Genomic DNA, 22,224 nt, shown 5'->3' on the forward strand with positions numbered 1-22,224 from the left:
TTCTTTGGTGTTGAGTTTGATAAGTTCTTTATAGATCTTGGAAACTAGCCCTTTATCTGATATGTCATTTGCAAATATCTTCTCCCATTCTGTAGGTTGTCTTTGAGTTTTGTTGACTGTATCCTTTGCTGTGCAAAAGCTTCTTATCTTGATGAAGTCCCAATAGTTCATTTTTGCTTTTGTTTCTTTTGCCTTCGTGGATGTATCTTGCAAGAAGTTACTGTGGCCGAGCTCAAAAAGGGTGTTGCCTGTGTTCTTCTCTAGGATTTTGATGGAATCTTGTCTCACATTTAGATCTTTCATCCATTTTGAGTTTATCTTTGTGTATGGTGCAAGAGAGTGGTCTAGTTTCATTCTTCTGCATGTGGATGTCCAATTTTCCCAGCACCATTTATTGAAGAGACTGTCTTTCTTCCAATGGATAGTCTTTCCTCCTTTATCGAATATTAGTTGCCCATAAAGTTCAGGGTCCACTTCTGGATTCTCTATTCTGTTCCACTGATCTATGTGTCTGTTTTTGTGCCAGTACCACACTGTCTTGATGACCACAGCTTTGTAGTACAACCTGAAATCTGGCATTGTGATGCCCCCAGATATGGTTTTCTTATTTAAAATTCCCCTGGCTATTCGGGGTCTTTTCTGATTCCACACAAATCTTAAAATAATTTGTTCTAACTCTCTGAAGAAAGTCCATGGTATTTTGATAGGGATTGCATTAAACGTGTATATTGCCCTGGGTAACATTGACATTTTCACAATATTAATTCTGCCAATCCATGAGCATGGAATATTTTTCCATCTCTTTGTGTCTTCCTCAATTTCTTTCAGAAGTGTTCTATAGTTTTGAGGGTATAGATCCTTTACATCTTTGGTGAGGTTTATTCCTAGGTATCTTATGCTTTTGGGTGCAATCATAAATGGGATGGACTCCTTAATTTCTCTTTCTTCAGTCTCATTGTTAGTGTATAGAAATGCCACTGACTTCTGGGCATTGATTTTGTATCCTGCCACGCTACCGAATTGCTGTATGAGTTCTAGCAATCTTGGGGTGGAGACTTTTGGGTTTTCTATGTAGAGTATCATGTCATCGGCGAAGAGGGAGAGTTTGACTTCTTCTTTGCCAATTTGAATGCCTTTAATGTCTTTTTGTTGTCTGATTGCTGAGGCTAGGACTTCCAGTACTACAGAGAAATTTTTTTAAGAAGTCATGTTTGGCCAGTCTCACCACACGAATATAACTGCTACTAAGGTAGATGATTTCTTTCTTTTATTTCCTTTTTGTCTTTTGTCCATATGTAGTGCTTTTAACACATATATATATCATCTTATTTTTACTTCACTTAGCATAATATCTTTTTTTAATTTTTTTTATTTTATTTTACTTATTAATGATAGGCACACAGTGAGAGAGAGAGAGAGAGGCAGAGACACAGGCAGAGGGAGAAGCAGGCTCCATGCACCGGGAGCCCGATGTGGGATTCGATCCCGGGTCTCCAGGATCGCGCCCTGGGCCAAAGGCAGGCGCTAAACTGCTGCGCCACCCAGGGATCCCAGCATAATGTCTTTAAGTTTCATCCATGTTGTAACATAAAGAAAAATCGTTTTCCTTTTCAAGGCTGGGTAATATTCCACTGTATGGATAGACCACATTTCATAATCCAATCATCCTTCAATGGATATTTAGGTTGTTTCCAGCTTTGGGCTACAGTAAATAGTGCTGCTATGAATGTCCATCAGCTCTGTAGACACACTGAGACAAAGAAAATATTTTCTGCTGAAATAAGGATGAATATGATAATATTAAATATTGGACAGCTTTTTCATTCAACAATTCATTCAGCTTATTCATTCAACAGCATTATTACTTACTCTGTAGTAGGCATTCTTCTAGGGGAACATTGGTGAACAAAAAGGGCTTTTCAATCAACATGCAAAGTATAGCTGTGCCAAGAAACATGAGGACAAAGATAGGGCAGCTTGCCCCCGCCTGGCCTGGTAAGCTCCAGCTGTGGGCAGTTGTGAGCAACCAGCTGTGGAGTTTATCTGAGAACTGAATCTTGTAGTCCTGGACACACTGGGGATTCGTGAGGTGCTGAGCCTGTCCACTGACTCTTGACCACATTGTTCTCCAGATACAGCTCCTCTGCTCCCCCCTCCTTGAGTTAATAGCCTATTCTTTTACCCTTTGAAATAAACATGTTTTTCTCTGCTTCCCAAAATTAATAATTCCTATAGCTAATCTGCTAGCCCTCTTAATAAAAGCTGGAGGAGACAAAGCCTCAGGGTCTGAGTTCGAGTGCTCTTGGTCCTCCTGTTTTAGTCTGGATGTTTCTGTGAGGGTGTCTCTGGATGAGATCAACATTTAAGTCAGTGAAGTTTGAGGAGATTGCCCTCCATAATGTGGGTGGGTCTCATCCAATCACAGAAGCAAGCCGCCTACAGACTCAGGGGGGCCATGTTGTGGCCCCAAGTTATCCCTCAGAATCACACAACTCTGTCGTTACCTACAGTCTTTACTTAAGTCTTAGTAGGAGTTGTAGTCTGGTATCAACTATACTGTGGATGACTTAGAAAAAAGTGGGTATATTTGCAAGTTATTGAGGACATGGTGGAGTCTTGGAAGAGTGGCTGCCACTGAGAAGAAGAGGAGGCTTGCACAATGGGAATCAGGGCCTCTGGGTGGAACAGTAGTGTTTTTCTTAGTTTCTTAGGGAAAAGAAATGAGAAATATGTGAAGAATTGGGGGTGGTGGTCAGTCTTTGCTTTGAAAAATTACTCAGAGCAGGAGTAGCAAATGTAAGCATAATAGCAGGAAAACATTACCCTGTGGGGGTAATGGTGCATTTTCTAAGCTTAACATCAGTGCAAAAAATTATAGATTTGACTACATATCTTAAAACTTCCATAGGTCAAAGAATTAAAAGTTCATTTTTAAAGGGGGAAATATTTGTAGGAAATACATACTTGGTGCTTTTCTTATTAAGTGTTTTTGTAAATGAAAAAATATTCTGAACAGAATATCAGGAGAAGAGGAAAGCTCTGTCACTTCTCAAAGCTCAATTAATTCTATTTCAAGTGAAAGGAAATATCTGGATCTCTATCACATCCTTTCTTTCCCTACAAGACAGTTTTTTTAAACTGCAACATGGAATAACATGTCACCAAGAATTCTTTTAAAAGGGCTCCATTGCCAAATAAGTTTGGGAAACATGGCCTTAATCAAATATAAACAGATTTATTTAATGTCAGATTTCTATGAATATTTTTTAAATCACCACAAAGAAGGGATGTGATACATATAAGGTGCAGTCTTCCTCAATTTATTTTGTAGACCTAAAAATTCAATGATTATTATATTCCAGAGGATGTGTAAAGTGCTTAATGATACCTCACCCTTTTTTTAAGATGTATTTATTTATTTTAGAGTGAGACAAAGAGTGCACATGTGAATAGGAGGAGGCTCAGAGGAGAGAATCCTCAAACAGACTCCGCGCTGAGCCTGGAACCCCACATGGAGCTCCATCCCAGGACCCTGAGATTGTGACCTGAGCCAAAATCAAAAGCCACAGCTTAACCAACTGAGCCACCTAGATGACCCAACACATTCCCTATTTTTTTTAATGTTTCAGTGTCTCATCCCCAAAAAGGTTTCACTGTGGTATGTTGTTCTAAAACACTTTACCATAATACAGAAAAAAATCTCAAAAATAACACTCTAGGGTAATTATCCTCAGTTTACCTACAAGAGCAGACTTACAGTTAAAATCACACAGATAATTCATTAGGAATCTGGTATTCCTATTCTCATCTCCTAATCCAAGATACAAGTGAGAAAGGAGTTTCCGTGTCTCATTATTTTCCCTACCACCTGAGAGTATTATCAAGGGCAGGATACAAATATTACTGAAGTTCTAATGTGAAGGTTGTGGGTAAATTAACTTCAACTGTTATTTCTAAGGTTTCATTATTTAAACAAAGCAAAAAGTAAAGTCTTTATTTCTATAATTCATTACTGTGCAAATATAAAACATAACTGCGATTTGTACATTTTCTCAGGGAATGGGAAATCGCTAAACTAAAAATTGTAATTGTAAACTAAAAAATTGTAATTTTTTTTAGTAAGGATGATGAAGTATCTGACAATAAAAGAGAAAATTTTTTACATGCAGTAATATTTAGGGATTGTCACAGGTGAAAAAATACTTTAGCCAATGTCCCAAGAGTAATATAGTCTGTATTTTTTGACCATTTATTATAGCAAGGCACAAAACTAAGCACCTAACACTTATTATCTGATTTAAATTATACCAGGATGCTAAATCTTATCTCAGAGTTTTAGCAGAGATTCCCGAATCAAGTACAAGCTGGCATAGCTGAATCTGTTGACTTTTAAAGCAGAGTATGTGGACATCTCCTTGTGGGAGCATCCACCCTGAATCCCAGATCCTCCAGCATTAGCAGATTGGATCACTTTCCTCTACTTTCCCTGAGCCTAGAAGAGAAGCACCTGGGGGAATGAAGTAATAATTTTGGGAGGATTTCTTTGGAAAGAATTGTCACTGTGACTCTCTTTTACCTTCACCCAAGCTAAGGGACAGAGCCTATTCTTCCAGAACTTGGAGGGCACAACAGTGCCTGTGTTTTCTGGAGCCAGGCATGGGCCACATGAAAGACGGAAGATTCTGGGTCATCTTAAAAAAGAACTCCCTCAAGTCAGCCTCCTGGTAGGATAATATCATCACAGTCCAGGAGTCAAGACAAGAAGCCAGGGAGCTACTGAAGGAGCCATATATGTCCAGCCAGAAGGGAAATTGGCTTCTCAGAGGACTAACAGATTGAACTCAGAGGTCAGGGTTAGTGGGGCTGAGGGGCATTCTGGCTCTGAAGAATGCAGGAAAGAATCCCCCAAGAGAAAGAGGCATGCCTCTGTCACTAGATTCCAATTATTCCAGCCAGCTCTTTCTGTCCTCTTCTTTGCATCCTGGCTTTGATCATGGACATAAGAGGGAAGGCCAGTAGTAGTGACTTGGGTTTGCCCCCTTTGACCACTGTCAAAAGCACCTGAGGCAGGAGAGGAGGATGTTGTAATTGGGAGAAGGGTATGTAGTCTGACATTACAGTCAGAGGAGGAAAGAAAACCATTTGTTTCCTGCTTTCAAGGAAAAACTATTAGATCTGCCTGTAATGTTAGTAAGTGGGAGGGAGGTCTGAGATAACACAGTAACTTTTTGAAGGGGCAATGATGAAAAATAATAAAGTTGTCTCCTACTTACACTCTGTGAACTTCAGCCCCTTCAAGAAACTGGTTACAAATCCTCAGTACCTGGGCGTTATTATCCCTAGATTATAGGTAAAATTAAAAAGACATCCCCAAAATCAGAAAACTCAAGTGATGGATCTGGGATTAGAATTGAAGTGGCTGTCCCAACGGCTTTTGTTTTCCCTCCCAGTACTGCACCCTAAGATTCTGCCAAAGCATCAATACTGGGAGATCTGACACACTTCCAATAACACTCTCGTTCCAGACTTTTGCTGTTTTCATTGAATGGTTTTTATTGAGAAGCAGTAAAAACTGTTTATAGTTTATGCAGTGATTCCACATCCATTCTTTAATTTAATCTTCATGATAATCTATGATAAGGAAGATATTATCATTACTTCTGTGTATCTCATTATGGACTTGACTGACACATCAGAAGGGTAATGAGCAGAAGAACATCTTGGATCTGCTATCTTACAAACTGCACAGATGCAGGAATGATGTTTGTTTTCTTCACTGTTGTATGCAGCACAAGGCTTGGTGCCTGGCACATAAAAGAAGTTCAATAATTATTTGTTGAATAAATGAATGCATGGTGTTTTCCAATTCTAATTTTTTTGTTATTATATCATGTTGCTTCTCTACCAATGAATGGTCTTGGAGAAATCTTACTCCATCTGGGAAACTCACTGTAAAACAAAGTTCCTGAATTTTAAATGAGTCTATCATAAATACATTTTATAGCAAATCATATTTTGGGCTTTTGCAAAGCATAAAATAGTAAAAAATATTTTCTCCTGAGCCAGTAATCTGATGAGGATAAATTATCTCTAAAGCCCCATAGCTATAAAGCATGCTATGATTGTGGAAGTGGGAATTCACTTATGAATTGCCTATTTTCAGAGACTGCATTGTACAATAATCAATAGAAAATAACCCATAATACTTTGTATGTAGAAAGTACTCAAGAGTTTAGGACATTTATTTATTTATCTAAACCATAGCCATGATTCTCAGTAAAAAGCTTCTTAATTAACTTTGCCAAATTCATTTTTGGCAAATAAGTGGATGTAGGAATTCCTTAGAATTCTGAGGACATTTCTACCATGATTTAGCTATGATGTTACAATGTCACCTAGGAATGCTGATCCATTTTTTCCATGAAACTCTCTGTTATTTATGTCTTCATTATAGAAGAGATAAAGCTATATTAGAAAGATAAGATAGAAGTGGGTCACTTTGTTGGGTCTCTGAGAGGACATGGAGACCCTGGTGTGGGTTCCCACTCTCCACATGCAGTAATGGTGCTCAGACCTGGAAGGATGTCCAGCACTCATCTTGCCCTGGAATCATAATCATAAAATTAAGCTGCATGTATGAACTCCCTTGTGGCAATACTACAAACCTACTAGCTTTACTAGAAACAAGTAGGTCTAGACTGAGAGCCTATCTTCAACTATGGCATTTCTCTTTAAGTTCTTGGTTGAGTAATAAACATTATTACCAGAGTTTTATAGGCACCGCCATATACACAACCAAGTCCCAACCTGCAGAAGTTTAGGTAATAATCCTCTCAACATTTTTCAGAAAATTGAATTCTTAGAAAACACAGGCTTAACACCTTCAATCAGAAGCTTTTATGTGTTAAATGCACTAGAGATGAGCACAAGTCTCTGGTACTATAAATGATCCCTATGGACCATCCACTTGTCAGAGTGGAACACAGATCCATCTCCAGTCCCTGAGATATACGTAGTTCTTTGTGTCAAGGTCATCCCCCCCCAAAAAAACTAGTGTATACAGCCAAGGATTTCATTCCACTCATGAGGTTAAGCATAAAATCCCATGTCTTTTTTTTATATATAGATTCCTATTGATGGGAGCTAGATGTGAGTGCAAAACACAGAGCACTGCATTTTTTTTTTAGATTTATCTATTTATTTTAGAGAGAGAGAATGCAGTGGGGAGGGGCAGGAATAGAGGGAGAGAGAGTCTTTAGTAGACTCTCTGCTTAGCACAGAGCCAGAGGTAGGGCTCAGTCTCATCACCCTGAGGATCAGGACCTGAGCCGAAACCTAGAGTTAGACACTTAACCAACTGTGCCCCAGGTTCTCCCAGAACACTGCATTTTAGAACTCCAATGTCAAAGGGTCATCAGGGAAAGAAAATATATTAGCATAATTAATCATTGAAACCTAACTGAAATTAAATTTTTAAAAACACTCTTTAAAAAATAATTAAACTGTGAAGTATCTAAGAGAAGCAAAACTAAGTAGTCTGTAGATGTGAACTATAATATTGGTATATTACATAGAATAGATCATATACAGGACTGAGTGGATCCCAATTGATTGACTAAATAAGTGGAGAGGTGAATGGATAAAGGGATACCAATCAGCCCCCAACACTTGCAACTGGCCTGGAATCTTAGGAATCTACACAGATAATCTGTCTTTTTAGATTTCTCCTCCAATTTCCTTTCTACATAAGAATTTATGCCCTACAAAACTTCCTCCTAGTAATAGTCCTATGGATGGCATCTTTGACCTCCTTGTTCCTCAAGCTGTAGATAAGCGGGTTCAACATGGGGATCACTGCTGTGTAAAATACCGACACCACTTTGTTGAGATCCAGTGAGAAACTGGCACTAGGCCGTACATAAATAAAGAAAAGAGTACCGTATAGGATGGAGACAGCGGTCAGGTGAGAAGAGCATGTAGAAAAGGCTTTGCGCCTCCCATCGGCAGAGTGGATCTTCATGATGGCAATGAGGATATAAATGTAGGAGACCACGATAGTCAAACCACTGAAGACTCCCACAGCTCCAGCCACAACAAAAACTACCAACTTAGTAAGCCTGCTGTCAGCACATACAAGGGAAAGCAGGGGGGACATATCACAGAAGAAATGATTAAGAACATTGGGGCCACAAAAAGGAAGACGAAATGCATTCGTTGTATGGGTCATGGTGTTCACAAACCCGATGATGTAGGGACCAACCACCAGCTGGACACAGAGTCTCTGGGACATGGCAACTGAATACAATAATGGGTTGCAGATGGCCACATAGCGGTCATAGGCCATGGACGCCAGGAGAAAACACTCTGCTGCCACAAAGAACCCAAAAAACCACTGTTGCAAAGCACAGCCCAAGAAAGAGATGGCCTTCCTCTTCACAAAGAAGTCGGTGAGCATCTTTGGGCTCACAACAGAGGAGAAGCAGATATCCACAAAGGACAAGTGGCTGAGAAAAAAGTACATGGGCGTGTGAAGGCGGGAATCAACCCGAATCAGAATAATCATACCCAAGTTTCCAGTTAGATTGATGAAGTAAAAACTCAGGAAGAGCAGGAAGAGGAAAACCTGCAATTGCGGGCTGCAATTCAAACCTGTGAAAATGAATTCGGTGACCCTCGTATAGTTTTCAAAGGCCATTGACTGGTTCTGGTTTTCACTAGAAGAACAGAGGAGTCACAACATATTTGATCAACATATCTTCAAAAATGGGACACAGAAAAAAGCATACCAGTAACTGGGAGAGCATCAGGGGGTGAGATGACTTAGTTGCATGCAGTAGACAAGGAAACAAAAGTAATATATGGACCAGTGCAAAAGATCAGATCTGAAGCTATTACATTTTAAGATTCTGCAGAAATCCACCAATATAGAAAGGAGAGGACAAAAATCTAGAAGTGAGAAGCAGCTTCCTCAGGGTCCCATGGCTAACTGATTGCAGAGATGGTTCCAGAACAGATGTCTAATAACTCACTGCAGCGAACTTTGCTTGAGTTCACCACACATGCAGCAGGGTGGAAGTGAAGGAATCTGCAGAAGAAATGAGAAGCCACTTATTTTTAGGACAGGTACCATGCACTTTGTGATTATAACCCAAGGCTAAATGCACCTGGAGCCCATCTTCTCTGACCCTGGAAAAGTCTTCGTTGTGAAACAGGAGTAATCATAGTTAGAGCTACCTTGTAAACTGTTGTGAGGGTACAGAGAGATAATGCATGCAAAAAATTTAGCAGAATCTCATTAGGTACCTTGATGAGTATACAATAATTGTTAATATTTTCACCTTACATGCTCCATTTAATAAGCCTTCAAGCTAAATATCATTATTTCATTTTACATAGGAGGAAAATTGAAGCTCAGTCCACGTTCATGATGCTGATGACTGGCAGAGGTGGGCTTTGCACATGTATAAGTCCAAACAGACTGTGTTTTTTCCTTTGTCACACTGCAAAAATTGTGTGCTCACAATTCCAGTCCTCACAAAGAGATATGCAATTCAGTCCACTAGGAGTACAGAATGATGCAAGTTTGGCTGCTTATTCCTGGTGTTAAGGTTACAGCCAATGGCCACTAGTGAGAAGACCTTAGGATAATAGACTGGTGCCCTTGAGTATCACCTTTACGGAAATGTACAGGAAAGAAATCTGGAAAAGAGCCTAAATTATCCCACCTGTATACCCTCCATCTATCCCTTATCACCCTCTCTCACGGTGCCTTTGTGTAGGTCAGCTGATCTCTTTGACCCTGAGCTGCTTCATGTGTTCAGTGTAACTAAAATTCTGTCTCCTGCTCTCTCAGAACTCTCTTCCACTTAGAATGAGAGGAAAATATGTAAGTACTCTGAAAACTCTGAATACTTTACTTTTAAAAAAAATATATTTATTTGTTTGTTTGTTTGTTTATGACAGAGAGAGAGAGCAGGGGAGGAGCAGAGAGAGAGAATCTCAAATAGACTTCATTCTGAGCTTGGAGTCTGATGCTGGGTTTGATCCCATGACCCTGAAGCTGAGCTGAAGTCAAGAGTGGGACACTTAACCAAATGAGCCATCCAGGCACCCCTATACTTTAAAGAAGTTTTATTAGCCCAGGACTAGTGGAGTGCAACAATCATTCTTAGGCTAGATACTTTTCTTCCAATATTCCAATATGAAATGTATTATTCAAAATTAGCAGGGTCTCCTCTTAGGCCAATAATACAGCTTACATTATATCCTCTGCTTCAGAGGGTTAAAGAAGAAGATGGGATGGTCAGGAAGACAGTCCGCCCATCACACTCAGCTCTTTCTTAGGGCTCTTCAAGAGTCTAGGAACACCTCCAGAGTCCTCATACACTACATATCAGTCTTCCATTTGACAGTTGCCCAAAGCTCTTGGACAATGCCTTATCAACCTTGGTTTCTAAACGTACCCAAGCCTTCCACGCACATTTTAATTGCTCAGCTTCTCTGTTGTATTTGATTCTTAGAAGAGAATATAGAGCTCCACAAAGATTAAACTACACAGAGCAGGGGAACACAACCAGCTCTCATGTTCAGAGCACTAGTAGAATATCAACCCAACCTATAATAATCTTCTCATAGCAAGGAAGACACCCAGGTGGTACAGATAGGGATGTGAGTTGAATTCATTGTTCTTTTTCCTTTTTGCTGCTACTAAAGCATCTCTGTCCCATTTTATACCAAGGCAAGTATATTTTGATCCAGTTGCAAAATCTAAGCTTATCTCTACATAAATTATCTCTTCTTAGATCTTGCTCAATGATCCAACAAAGATGAGGATCATGCCAGTCCTGGCCTTGAGCCAGACATATAATTTATTTTAATTCTACTTAAAATAATCTGTGTTCTCTTGAGCGTGTTGAAGAGCAGGTAGAAAAAAACAGAAAATGATTTAGAAGTTCTCAACTTACATTCTAATAGGCTCTCTCTTCTTTGAAGATGGCATGAAGAACTACCGTAAGAACGAGCCAAGTTTGTCAGCTTTCATCTCTCCCTTTAACGTGGCCACCTTCTCATGCACAATAGGTCCGAATTTTTAATAGTCATTTGGTTTTACTGTTTCTTTTCTTCCAAGAAGAAAATGTGGAATACTTGATGCAAAACATATCCAGAGGCTTCATCGATTAGATAAAAGTTCCCTAAATTAGTTACATCATCTTTTCTTTGTGGTTGCTATGGAAGATCCTCTGTCCCCAAAGTCTACCATATCTTGGGAATGAACCACTAAGGGAAAGTGCAAAGTTTTGCTTCATATCCTACATAAGTCCAAGGAAATCTGTTTTCTGATCATTTTATATTTGTTTTTTTTTTGAACCACGGGAATTTTTGTATATATATATATATATATTTTTTTTTATTGGAGTTCGGTTTGCAAACATATAGCATAACATCCAGTGCCCATCCCATCAAGTGCCCCCCTCAGTGCCTGTCACCCAGTCACCCCATCCCCCTGCCCACTTCCCTTTCCACCACCCCTTGTTCATTTCCCAGAGTTAGGAGTCTCTCAAGTTCTGTCTCCTTCACTGATATTTCCCACTCATTTTCTCTCCTTTCCCCTTTATTCCCTTTCACTAATTTTTATATTCCCCAAATGAATGAGACCATATAATGTTTGTCCTTCTCCAAATATATTTGTTTTTAACTGGAAATAGTCCCTCCATTCTCTCTGTTTCCAGGCTAAGCCAGGAACCACTATGGAATCCCTGGTAAACTGAAGTAGCATGGAGAGGGTGGGCCACTGGAGGACCTTAGTTCTCCCTGCCTCTCTTTCTATTGCATTCATATCTTGGGAGCGAGAGCAAAGAATCTGAAAAATGAACTTTTCTCAAAGATAGCATGTAGCCAAATAAATTAATCTTCCTAGGACTTCATCCAAAATATACAAAGAATTTAACCAAGGGCTGGAAGCGAATTTCTGAGAACACGGATCATTAAACTTTATAGCAATTATATTTGAACTTTTAGCCTATGGCAAGAGAAATACATTTCTAATTGCCAAGAAAAGAATACAAATAAATAAAACAAAATACTTTAGGGTCCTGTTTCATCTGCAAAACAAACACCATAAGCCTGACAAAACAGAGTCAATATGGGTTCCACCCTGAGTGATGAAAATTGTAAGCCCTTCAGCAAACAACACAACTTCCCTACTCTAGGAGGTTTTATTGGTTTCGTTTTTAATTTCTTAGAATGCTGCTATATTCTTTAAAGCAAATTTCTCCATGAAACCTTCCTTTTTGATGATAGCTCTCTGTTGACTCCACATATGAAAGACAATTCTGTTTCTTCCCTGAAGACTGTTCAGATTTTGCTCATTTATTTATTTATTTTTAGTTTCAAGTTTTTATTTAAATTCTAGTTAGTTCATACACAATGTAATGTTGATTTTTGATATAGAATTTAATGATTCAACACTTAGATACAACACTCATTGCTCATTACAAGTGTCCTCCTTAATGTCCATCACCCATCTAGCCCATCCCCCCACCAACCTCCCCTCCATCAACCCTCAGTGTCTTTCTGTCATTATGAGCACTGGGTGTTATTCTATATGTTGGCAAATTGAACACCAATAAAAAATAAATTTAAAAAAAGAGTCTGTTTTGTGGTTTGCCTCCCCCCTTTCTTTTTCCCCTATGTTTCATCTGTTTTGTTTCTTAAATTCCACATGTGAGTGAAATAATATGGTATGTGTGTCTCTGACGGACTTGTTTCACTTATCATAATACTCTTTAGCTCCATCCAAGTTCTTGCAAATCATGATGGCTGAGTAATATTCCATCTTCTTTATCCTTCATAAGTAGATGGACATTTGGGCTCTTTTCATAATTTGGCTATGGTTGATAATGAGTTGTCTGCATAATAATCCATTTTTATTGTATGACACTGTGAGTTTATAGGTTCAATATTGCTAATGGTTTTTATATGTGTGTTGTCTTAGGTAAAGTGTCTACAACAAGCAGTTGTCATTAGTCAGGATTTGGGGAATGACTCTGGCCCTGTTTATTGTCTTCCTGATGGTTGGTTCTTTTCTTTGAAGAACTGGCTAATGCTTATTCTGTAAACATAGTTATATTTTCTTTTGGGGGGGCAAATTATACTTTAATTTAAATGGAAATTAATATTTTCATTCTTCCTATGTTGCTTATTACAGTTATTTTAAATCCCTTATGTAAATCTGTCTTGAATCTTCAGAATATATATTTCTAAGATTTCTTTTAAAATTTACTTCCTGAATGGGGTGTCTGGGTGTCTCAGTTAAGCATCTGGCTCTTGATTTTGGCTCAGGTCATGATCCCAGGATAGTGAGATAAGCCAGCATCAGGGTCCATGCTGCATATGGAGCCTGCTTAAGATTCTCTCTCTCTCCCTCTCCTTCTGCTCCCTGCTTCTCTCCTTCCCTAAAAGAAAATAAAAATCAAAAATGGAGAAAAAATCATAATAAACACAAAAAAGGTTCAAAATTTACTTCCTGAAATAAGTCAAAGAAAGACAAATACTGTATGATTTCACTTATATGTGGAATCTAAAAAAATGAAACAAAACAAAAACTCATAGATACAGAGAAGTGCTGGGTGGTTTGGTAGTTGCCAGAGGCAGAGGTTGGAAAGGTGAGCAAAATGAATTATAAGATCAATAAGGCCTGAGGATGTAGGGTACAGCATGGTGACCATTGTCAATAATTCTGTATGTATATTTGAAAGTTGCTTAGAGAATAGTTCTTAAAAGTTCTCATTCCAAAAAAAAAAAATTGTAATTCTGTGGTGATAGATGCTAACAAAACTTGTGGTAACCATTCTGCAATACACATATATAGCAAATTATTATGTTGTGCACCTAAAACTAGTACAATGTTATATGTCAATTAAATTACTTTCTGAGGTCATAAAAACCTAAATTCCAAATCGTTTATTTTTAGGTATATTGATATAATCACTGTTGATTAAAGTTGAAATTTCAAATTCACAAGGCAAACCCATTTGCCAAAGAAAAAGCAAATAATTAAGTTTATTTTTAATGTATACTCTTAAAAGTTATTGTTTTCTTCACCTAAATAATTAATATTAGGCAAGGAAAAATGAGCAAAGGAAAGAAAGGTAAAAATAAACTATATTAAGCTTCACCACAGAGCATTCACCCTATGCTGCAAAAGATTTGCAAATTTTTAGCTGACAATAAGGAAAAATTAATAAAATACATTTTATGCATTTTTGTTATAATAATATCAGATAAATATTGAAAAATGTTTCTAATTCATGCAATTTTAAGTTGAAACATAACCTCCTCCATAAAGAGCCTTCCTTCTGACATCTGCAGTCTAAAGCAATCTCTCCCTCTAAATTTCAAAACCTATAATGACCCCACAAATGGAATTTATTGGTGCTACTTTTTATTATGGTGGTTTTCTGTCACATTTCTGTCACATGACCCTAAGGAAGAGAGACCACAACCCAGTCAATGCAACAGACATTGCAGTGTCCAGCGTAGCACTGCTAGGGCTGTACCAGCAGTTAAATTCAAAATACATCCCTAGTCTTTGGAAAATAGCTACCTCTCTCAGCCCTTCACCTGCCAAGCACCCTGAACACCCCACCCTCTACTCCATATCCAGACTTCCCTGAAATCTACCCACTGGGAAGATAATGGGAGGACAGCTCAGGGCTGCAGGACCTTTTTAAACCAGCGTTCTCTTTGATGGATCAGTGCCCTTGTCCCACCAGTTATATTTTGAATACCATCCCTGACTGAGGCCCACTCTTTGCAAGATTCTGTAACATGGGGTGAGGTATGCAGAGGGGACCAAAGATTGGTTTTTGAAATAATTCAGCTTACTTTCTTGTGCCCTTATAAATGGCAATACATTAATGACCAAATAAATAAATAAATAAATAAACAAACAACTTGATTTTTTTTAAAAATATCATTGGCTAAGGAATGTCAGGGAACAGAAATCTTGAGTTGAACTGTTACTCCAGTTGACAATACATATAGATATTTTGCACTGAAAAATTATCAGCATAAGGATTTTTTCAAATTTATATTTGAATTTTTTAAAGAATCTGCATTTATATAAAGCATTTCACTACTAAATATATCAAGAAAGATTCCAAAAATGCTAAGTAGGGTATAAAATGCCAGACATCCTGAAAAATAGACTTTCTGTATAAGTGTTAGACGAGATGATGCTTACCAGAACAGAGGACTGAATACAAGTGCTACCATTAAGCTATAGATTTTCTAACAATAAGGTAAAAAAAAAAAAGGACTGTTTAATAAAAGGAGAGCTTGAGAACCAAGCAATCATAATTTGACATCTCTGTCTGCCATTCCCTCCCATGTAGCTTCAGACAAGTCACTCCACTTCCATGACCCTCACTTTTCATTATCTCCTGAATGAGAAGGATTTCTACCACACAGAGTTGCTTTAAAATAAAATTATCTGTACAAAGCCTACAACATTACATTTTACCTAAGAATTTTACATCACGTGTTCTTTTTCTTCTTTCTTCTTTTCTTGTTTTATTTTGAGATAGAGAGAAAGCAGGAGGAAGGGAGAGGCAGAGACTATCTCAACCAGCTCACAAAGCCCTGTGAGGGGCTCCATCTCACAACCCTGAGATCATGATCTGAGCTGAAATCAAGAGTCCAATGCTCAACTGACTGAGCTACTCAGACACCCATATAGCACCTGTTCTTTAAGAGGGTTTCAATAGCTCAGTTGACAACAGCATTTTACAATCACCACTATTATTAATATGTAAGTGTTATCCCATGAAGAGGAAGGGGATTATACTTGGGATATTTTTAAATTCCTGAATAATTAGATTAAAATACAAATATGAAAAGCCACAAAAATTCAAACATAAATGCCAAATATTCTAATCTATACTCAATATTTAAAGATGGGAGTTGTAATAAAAATGAAAAAAAGCCCACACAATTTTATTTATTTTCAAAGTTGCAAAGGACAGACCAGGAAAAGTATTTGTAACTAATGTTATGAAGGCTTTTTATTTATTGTTATGATGATGTAAGGAGTTATAAGAATGTTTGACCACAGAGTAAAATCCCTGAGCTATGTATTCTAAACTGTGTTACTCTTCATAGGAAGTCGTTCTCCCTTTATACCTTACTCCCAAAATTTGAAAGATAAGAATGGGAGAGTAGATCAGAGATGTTAAATTTCTATGTGCGATAAACATTTATATGATGAGATATCCAATATAAAGTATAGTAGCCCCCTTTTATCTGTAGGGGTTGCATGCCAAGACCCCCAGTGGATGCCTGAAACCGTATATGAGTACTGAACCCTCTACAAACCCCATTTTTTCCTACATGTATATACCTAGGATAGAGTTTATTCATAAATTAGGCACAGTAAGAGATTAATGACAATAATAATATAATAAAACAATTATAACAATATATTGTAAAGTTATGTGAATGTGGTCTCTCCCAAAATATCTGACTGTACTGTGCTCATCCTTCTTCTTGAGATAATGTGAGATGATAAAATGTCTACATGATGAGATAAAGGGAGGTGAATGACATAGGCACTGTGACATAGCTTTGGGTCATCATTGATCTTCTGACAATACCTCAGGAGGAGGATCATCTGCTTCCAGACCTTGATTGACTGCAAGTAACTAAAACCTCAGAAAGCAAAACCAAAGATAATGGGGGGACTAGTATACATAGGCCCAAGCACACATAATGTGTATTTGATTTCACAGCCCTTCAAAATTAATTTTTAGACTTTTGAAAACTTTTTCCAACCCTCCTACTTTTTTTTTTCGTCTTTGAACTATTTCATTTTTTTTATTTTTATAATTATTATTATTCTTTACATTTGTTTTTATTTAAAATTATAACACCCAGTGCTCATCCCATCAGGTGCCTTCCTCAGTGCTGGTCACCCAATCACCCCATCTCCCCTCCCCTTCCACAACCCTTTGTTTCCCAGAGTTAAGAGTCTCTCATAGTTTGTCTCCCTCTCAAATTTTTCCCACTCAGTTCCCCTCCTTTCCCTTATAATCTCTTTCACACAATATAAGAAATATATATTCCACATATAAGTGAAACCATATAATAGATTGTCCTTCTCCAATTGATTTATTTCACTCAGCATAATACCCTCCAGTTCCATCCACGCTGAAGCACTTACCTTAATTACGTTTTCAATTATTAAAGAAAACGTTAGACAAAATTATTGATTGGTAAGCTGTTGCTGCCATCTAGTGCTAAGTTTAGAGACACCTTAAGGAGGAATTCTTACAAAGCTATTTCACTAAGGAAACCTGCCTACCTTTTATTTAAACAGCCTATATTCACTGAGACCATGTCAATAGATGACTTTTAAAAATGAGGATGATCATAAAAGATACATCATGACTAATATGAAATTGTGCCTGTCATGGTACTGAAAGCACATACTGTAAAACAAACCTTGACCCTCTTCTTCTAAAATAATACTGAATATTTTAAACTAGGTTTTTATGAATTGAGGATCTAAGGCCATCTTGAGGGAATCTTTATTAACATGGAACTGGAGAGAGACTAATCTCAGCCTTAAAGGTTAATAATGCTTCATTACATTCATTTCAAAATGACCTCAGAAGCATTTAACAAACTTCTATTGAATCACTTCTGAGTCAGATATTGTGCTAGACTCTGATGATAAAGTAGTATTCCCCAGACCATGCGATAAGGAAACATTATTTCTCTTTTCTAGGCTACTAAAATTTTATAAAATTTGATTAGGAGCAGATGGCATCATATGCCTTCCTAACATTTATAAAGATGATTATATAAAATCTTTATTAGACTAGCAATAATAATAATACTATAAATATCAATCACAATCTTCTGAGAAGTTATCTGTAGTAACTTTCTTAATGTTATAATAATAAAGTGCCCTATATAGGTATTATCTCCATTTCATAGATGAGTATAGTAAGAAATGTTTTTGTTTAAATTTTCTGTATTATTGGATATAGCTTCTTATTTTGAATTTGGTTCTATGTGGTCTCACTTGTGAAATGTGAATATAACTGGGCCATTCCCATATAAATTCTCTCTCTCCTCTCCTTCTTTCTTCCTCTTCCTCTCTTTCTACCTGTCATTCATACACATGAATTTAAACATATTTTTAAATGTTTTTTTTTATTGTCTCTCACATTGGTAGGGGAGAAGAAATGTGTGAAAATGGCATCTCTTTCTCTCTCCAGACATCTTCCTTAAACCTTTCTTTCTCTTTGCTCAAAGTTCCATATCAAATGTGTCCATCTGGAATAGACCAGATGTCTCTCTTCCCTTCTTTGGCAGAAGAACCACTCTCTCAGGATAAATACCATGTCCATCCCACACCTGGTGGGACTGTAAATCATGAGACTCTGCCTCTCCAAAGCCTCAGATGTAGGCACTTGCTCCAGGAGGGGAAGTCGGTCACAGAATCCCAATGCCCTGGACACAGCCACCAGATGGGGGGCGGGGGCAGAAACTGGCCCAAGCATGTAGTGCAAGCACACCTTGGAGATATTGTAGGTTCAGTTCCAGAGTACTGCAATAAAATGAATATTACATTAAGTAAGTCAAATGAATTTTTTGGCTTTCCAGTATATATAAAAGTTATAGTTACATCATACTGTAGTTTATTATGTGCAATAGCATTATATCTAAAAGAAAAATGTACATACCTTAATTAAAAATACACTATTGCTAAAAAATGCTAACCATCATCTGAGCTTTAGGCAAGTTATGATCCTCTGCTGGTGGAAGGTCCTGCCTCCATGTTGATGGCTGCTGACCAGTCAGGGTGGTGCTGAACCTTGGGATGGCTGTGGCAATTTTTTAAAGTAAGATAACAATGAAGTTTGCCACACCCATTGACTCTCCACTTGACCTTATTAATTGGTCTAATTTCAGTATGATGTCTCAGAAAATAAGAGGGGGAGAGGGAAAGAGACAGGGTCACCAGCCAGTTGGTGGAGCAGTAAGAACCCACATTCACCGTAAGGTTTGCCATTTTATATGGGTGTGGTTCATGGTGCCCCAATTACAGTAGTAACACCAAGCTCACTGACCAGAGATCACTATAATAAATATAATAATTTAGGGGGGAGGGGCAAGATGGCGGAAGAGTAGGGTCTCCAAATCACCTGTCTCCACCAAACTACCTAGAAAACCTTCAAATTATCCTGAAAATCTATGAATTCGGCCTGAGATTTAAAGAGAGACCAGCTGGAATGCTACAGTGAGAAGAGTTCGCGCATCTATCAAGGTAGGAAGACGGGGAAAAAGAAATAAAGGAACAAAGGCCTCCAAGGGGGAGGGGCCCCGCGAGGAGCCGGGCTGAGGCCGGGGCGAGTGTCCCCAGGACAGGAGAGCCCCGTCCCGGAGGAGCAGGAGCTGCACCAACCTTCCCGGGCGGAAAGGGGCTCGCGGGGGGTTGGAGCAGGACCCAGGAGGGCGGGGATGCCCTCGGGCTCCCTGGGACAGTAACAGCAACTGCGCGCCCAGGAGAGTGCGCCGAGCTCCCTAAGGGCTGCAGCGCGCACGGCGGGACCCGGAGCAGCTCGGAGGGGCTCGGGGGGCGGCTCCACGGAGGGGGGGTGGGGCGGGAGCAGCTCGCAGGGGCTCGGGCGGCGGCTCCGCGGAGGGGGGCTGCGCGGCCCCGGGAGCAGCTCGGGGGGGCTCGGGCAGAGGAAGAGGCTCAGTGCGGAGGGGCCTACGCGGTTCCAGGAGCAGCTCCGAGGGGCTCGGGCGGCGGCTCCGCGGAGGGGGTTGCGCGGCCCGGGAGCGCGAATCCAACAGCGCAGGCTCCGGAGCACAGGGCGCCGGGACACAGCCCAGGATCCCGCCTCCCCCGGGACAGGCAGAGGCCGGGAGGGCCCAGGACAGCGAGGACGCTCCTGCCCCAGCTGAGCAGATCAGCGGCCCCGCCCCGAGCCTCCAGGCCCTGCAGACGGAGTTCCTGCCGGAGCTGAATCCAGGTTTCCAGAGCTGCCCCGCCACTGGGGCTGTTCCTCCTGCGGCCTCACGGGGTAAACAACCCCCACCGAGCCCTGCACCAGGCAGGGGCACAGCAGCTCCCCCAACTGCTAACACCTGAAAATCAGCACAACAGGCCCCTCCCCCAGAAGATCAGCTAGACTGACAACTTCCAGGAGAAGCCAAGGGACTTAAAGAACACAGAATCAGAAGATACTCCCCTGTGGTTCTTTTTTGTTTGTTTGTTTGTTTGTTTTGTTTTGTTTGTTTGTTTGTTTGTTTTTGTTTTGTTTTGCTTTTTGATTTGTTTCCTTCCACCACCCCCTTTTTTTCTCCTTTCTTTTTCTTTCTCTTTTTCTTCTTTTTTTTTTCTCGTTTTTTTTTTCTTTTTCTTCCCTTTTTTTTTTTCTCTTTCTCTTTTCTTTCCTTCTTTCTCTCCTCTCTTTTTCTCTTTTTCCCAATACAATTTGCTTTTGGCCACTCTGCACTGAGCAAAATGACTAGAAGGAAAACCTCACCTCAAAAGAAAGAATCAGAAACAGTCCTCTCTCCCACAGAGTTACAAAATCTGGATTACAATTCAATGTCAGAAAGCCAATTCAGAAGCACTATTATACAGCTACTGGTGGCTCTAGAAAAAAGTATAAAAGACTCAAGAGACTTCATGACTGCAGAATTTAGAGCTAATCAGGCAGAAATTAAAAATCAATTGAATGAGATGCAATCCAAACTAGAAGTCCTAACGACGAGGGTTAACGAGGTGGAAGAACGAGTGAGTGACATAGAAGACAAGTTGATAGCAAAGAGGGAAACTGAGGAAAAAAGAGACAAACAATTAAAAGACCATGAAGATAGATTAAGGGAAATAAATGACAGCCTGAGGAAGAAAAACCTACGTTTAATTGGGGTTCCCGAGGGCGCCGAAAGGGACAGAGGACCAGAATATGTATTTGAACAAATTCTAGCTTAAAACTTTCCTAATCTGGGAAGGGAAACAGGCATTCAGATCCAGGAAATAGAGAGATCCCCCCCTAAAATCAAGAAAAACCGTTCAACACCTCGACATTTAATTGTGAAGCTTGCAAATTCCAAAGATAAGGAGAAGATCCTTAAAGCAGCAAGAGACAAGAAATCCCTGACTTTTATGGGGAGGAGTATTAGGGTAACAGCAGACCTCTCCACAGAGACCTGGCAGGCCAGAAAGGGCTGGCAGGATATATTCAGGGTCCTAAATGAGAAGAACATGCAACCAAGAATACTTTATCCAGCAAGGCTCTCATTCAAAATGGAAGGAGAGATAAAGAGCTTCCAAGACAGGCAGCAACTAAAAGAATATGTGACCTCCAAACCAGCTCTGCAAGAAATTTTAAGGGGGACTCTTAAAATTCCCCTTTAAGAAGAAGTTCAGTGGAACAGTCCACAAAAACAAAGACTGAATAGATATCATGATGACACTAAACTCATATCTCTCAATAGTAACTCTGAATGTGAACGGGCTTAATGACCCCATCAAAAGGCGCAGGGTTTCAGACTGGATAAAAAAGCAGGACCCATCTATTTGCTGTCTACAAGAGACTCATTTTAGACAGAAGGACACCTACAGCCTGAAAATAAAAGGTTGGAGAACCATTTACCATTCGAATGGTCCTCAAAAGAAAGCAGGAGTAGCCATCCTTATATCAGATAAACTAAAATTTACCCCAAAGACTGTAGTGAGAGATGAAGAGGGACACTATATCATACTTAAAGGATCTATTCAACAAGAGGACTTAACAATCCTCAATATATATGCTCCGAATGTGGGAGCTGCCAAATATATAAATCAATTATTAACCAAAGTGAAGAAATACTTAGATAATAATACACTTATACTTGGTGACTTCAATCTAGCTCTTTCTATACTCGATAGGTCTTCTAAGCACAACATCTCCAAAGAAACGAGAGCTTTAAATGATACACTGGACCAGATGGATTTCACAGATATCTACAGAACTTTACATCCAAACTCAACTGAATACACATTCTTCTCAAGCGCACATGGAACTTTCTCCAGAATAGACCACATATTGGGTCACATATCGGGTCTGAACCGATACCAAAAGATTGGGATTGTCCCCTGCATATTCTCGGACCATAATGCCTTGAAATTAGAACTAAATCACAACAAAAAGTTTGGAAGGA

The 22,224-nt window shown here is 39.2% G+C and overlaps 1 protein-coding gene and 1 long non-coding RNA gene across 2 annotated transcripts in view; both read right to left on the bottom strand.

The window, feature by feature from the left end:
• Positions 1-22,224, bottom strand: part of LOC144293382 (uncharacterized) — a 324,951-nt gene that overhangs the window by 104,674 nt on the left and 198,053 nt on the right. The window lies entirely within an intron of this gene.
• Positions 7,754-8,695, bottom strand: LOC144293374 (olfactory receptor 5G9-like). Its single transcript, XM_077864466.1, has one exon. The coding sequence runs from the start codon at positions 8,693-8,695 to the stop codon at positions 7,754-7,756; it is 942 nt and encodes a 313-aa protein (XP_077720592.1).

This window comes from Canis aureus, chromosome 21, assembly GCF_053574225.1.
Source record: "Canis aureus isolate CA01 chromosome 21, VMU_Caureus_v.1.0, whole genome shotgun sequence".
Classification (NCBI taxonomy): Eukaryota; Metazoa; Chordata; class Mammalia; order Carnivora; family Canidae; genus Canis; species Canis aureus.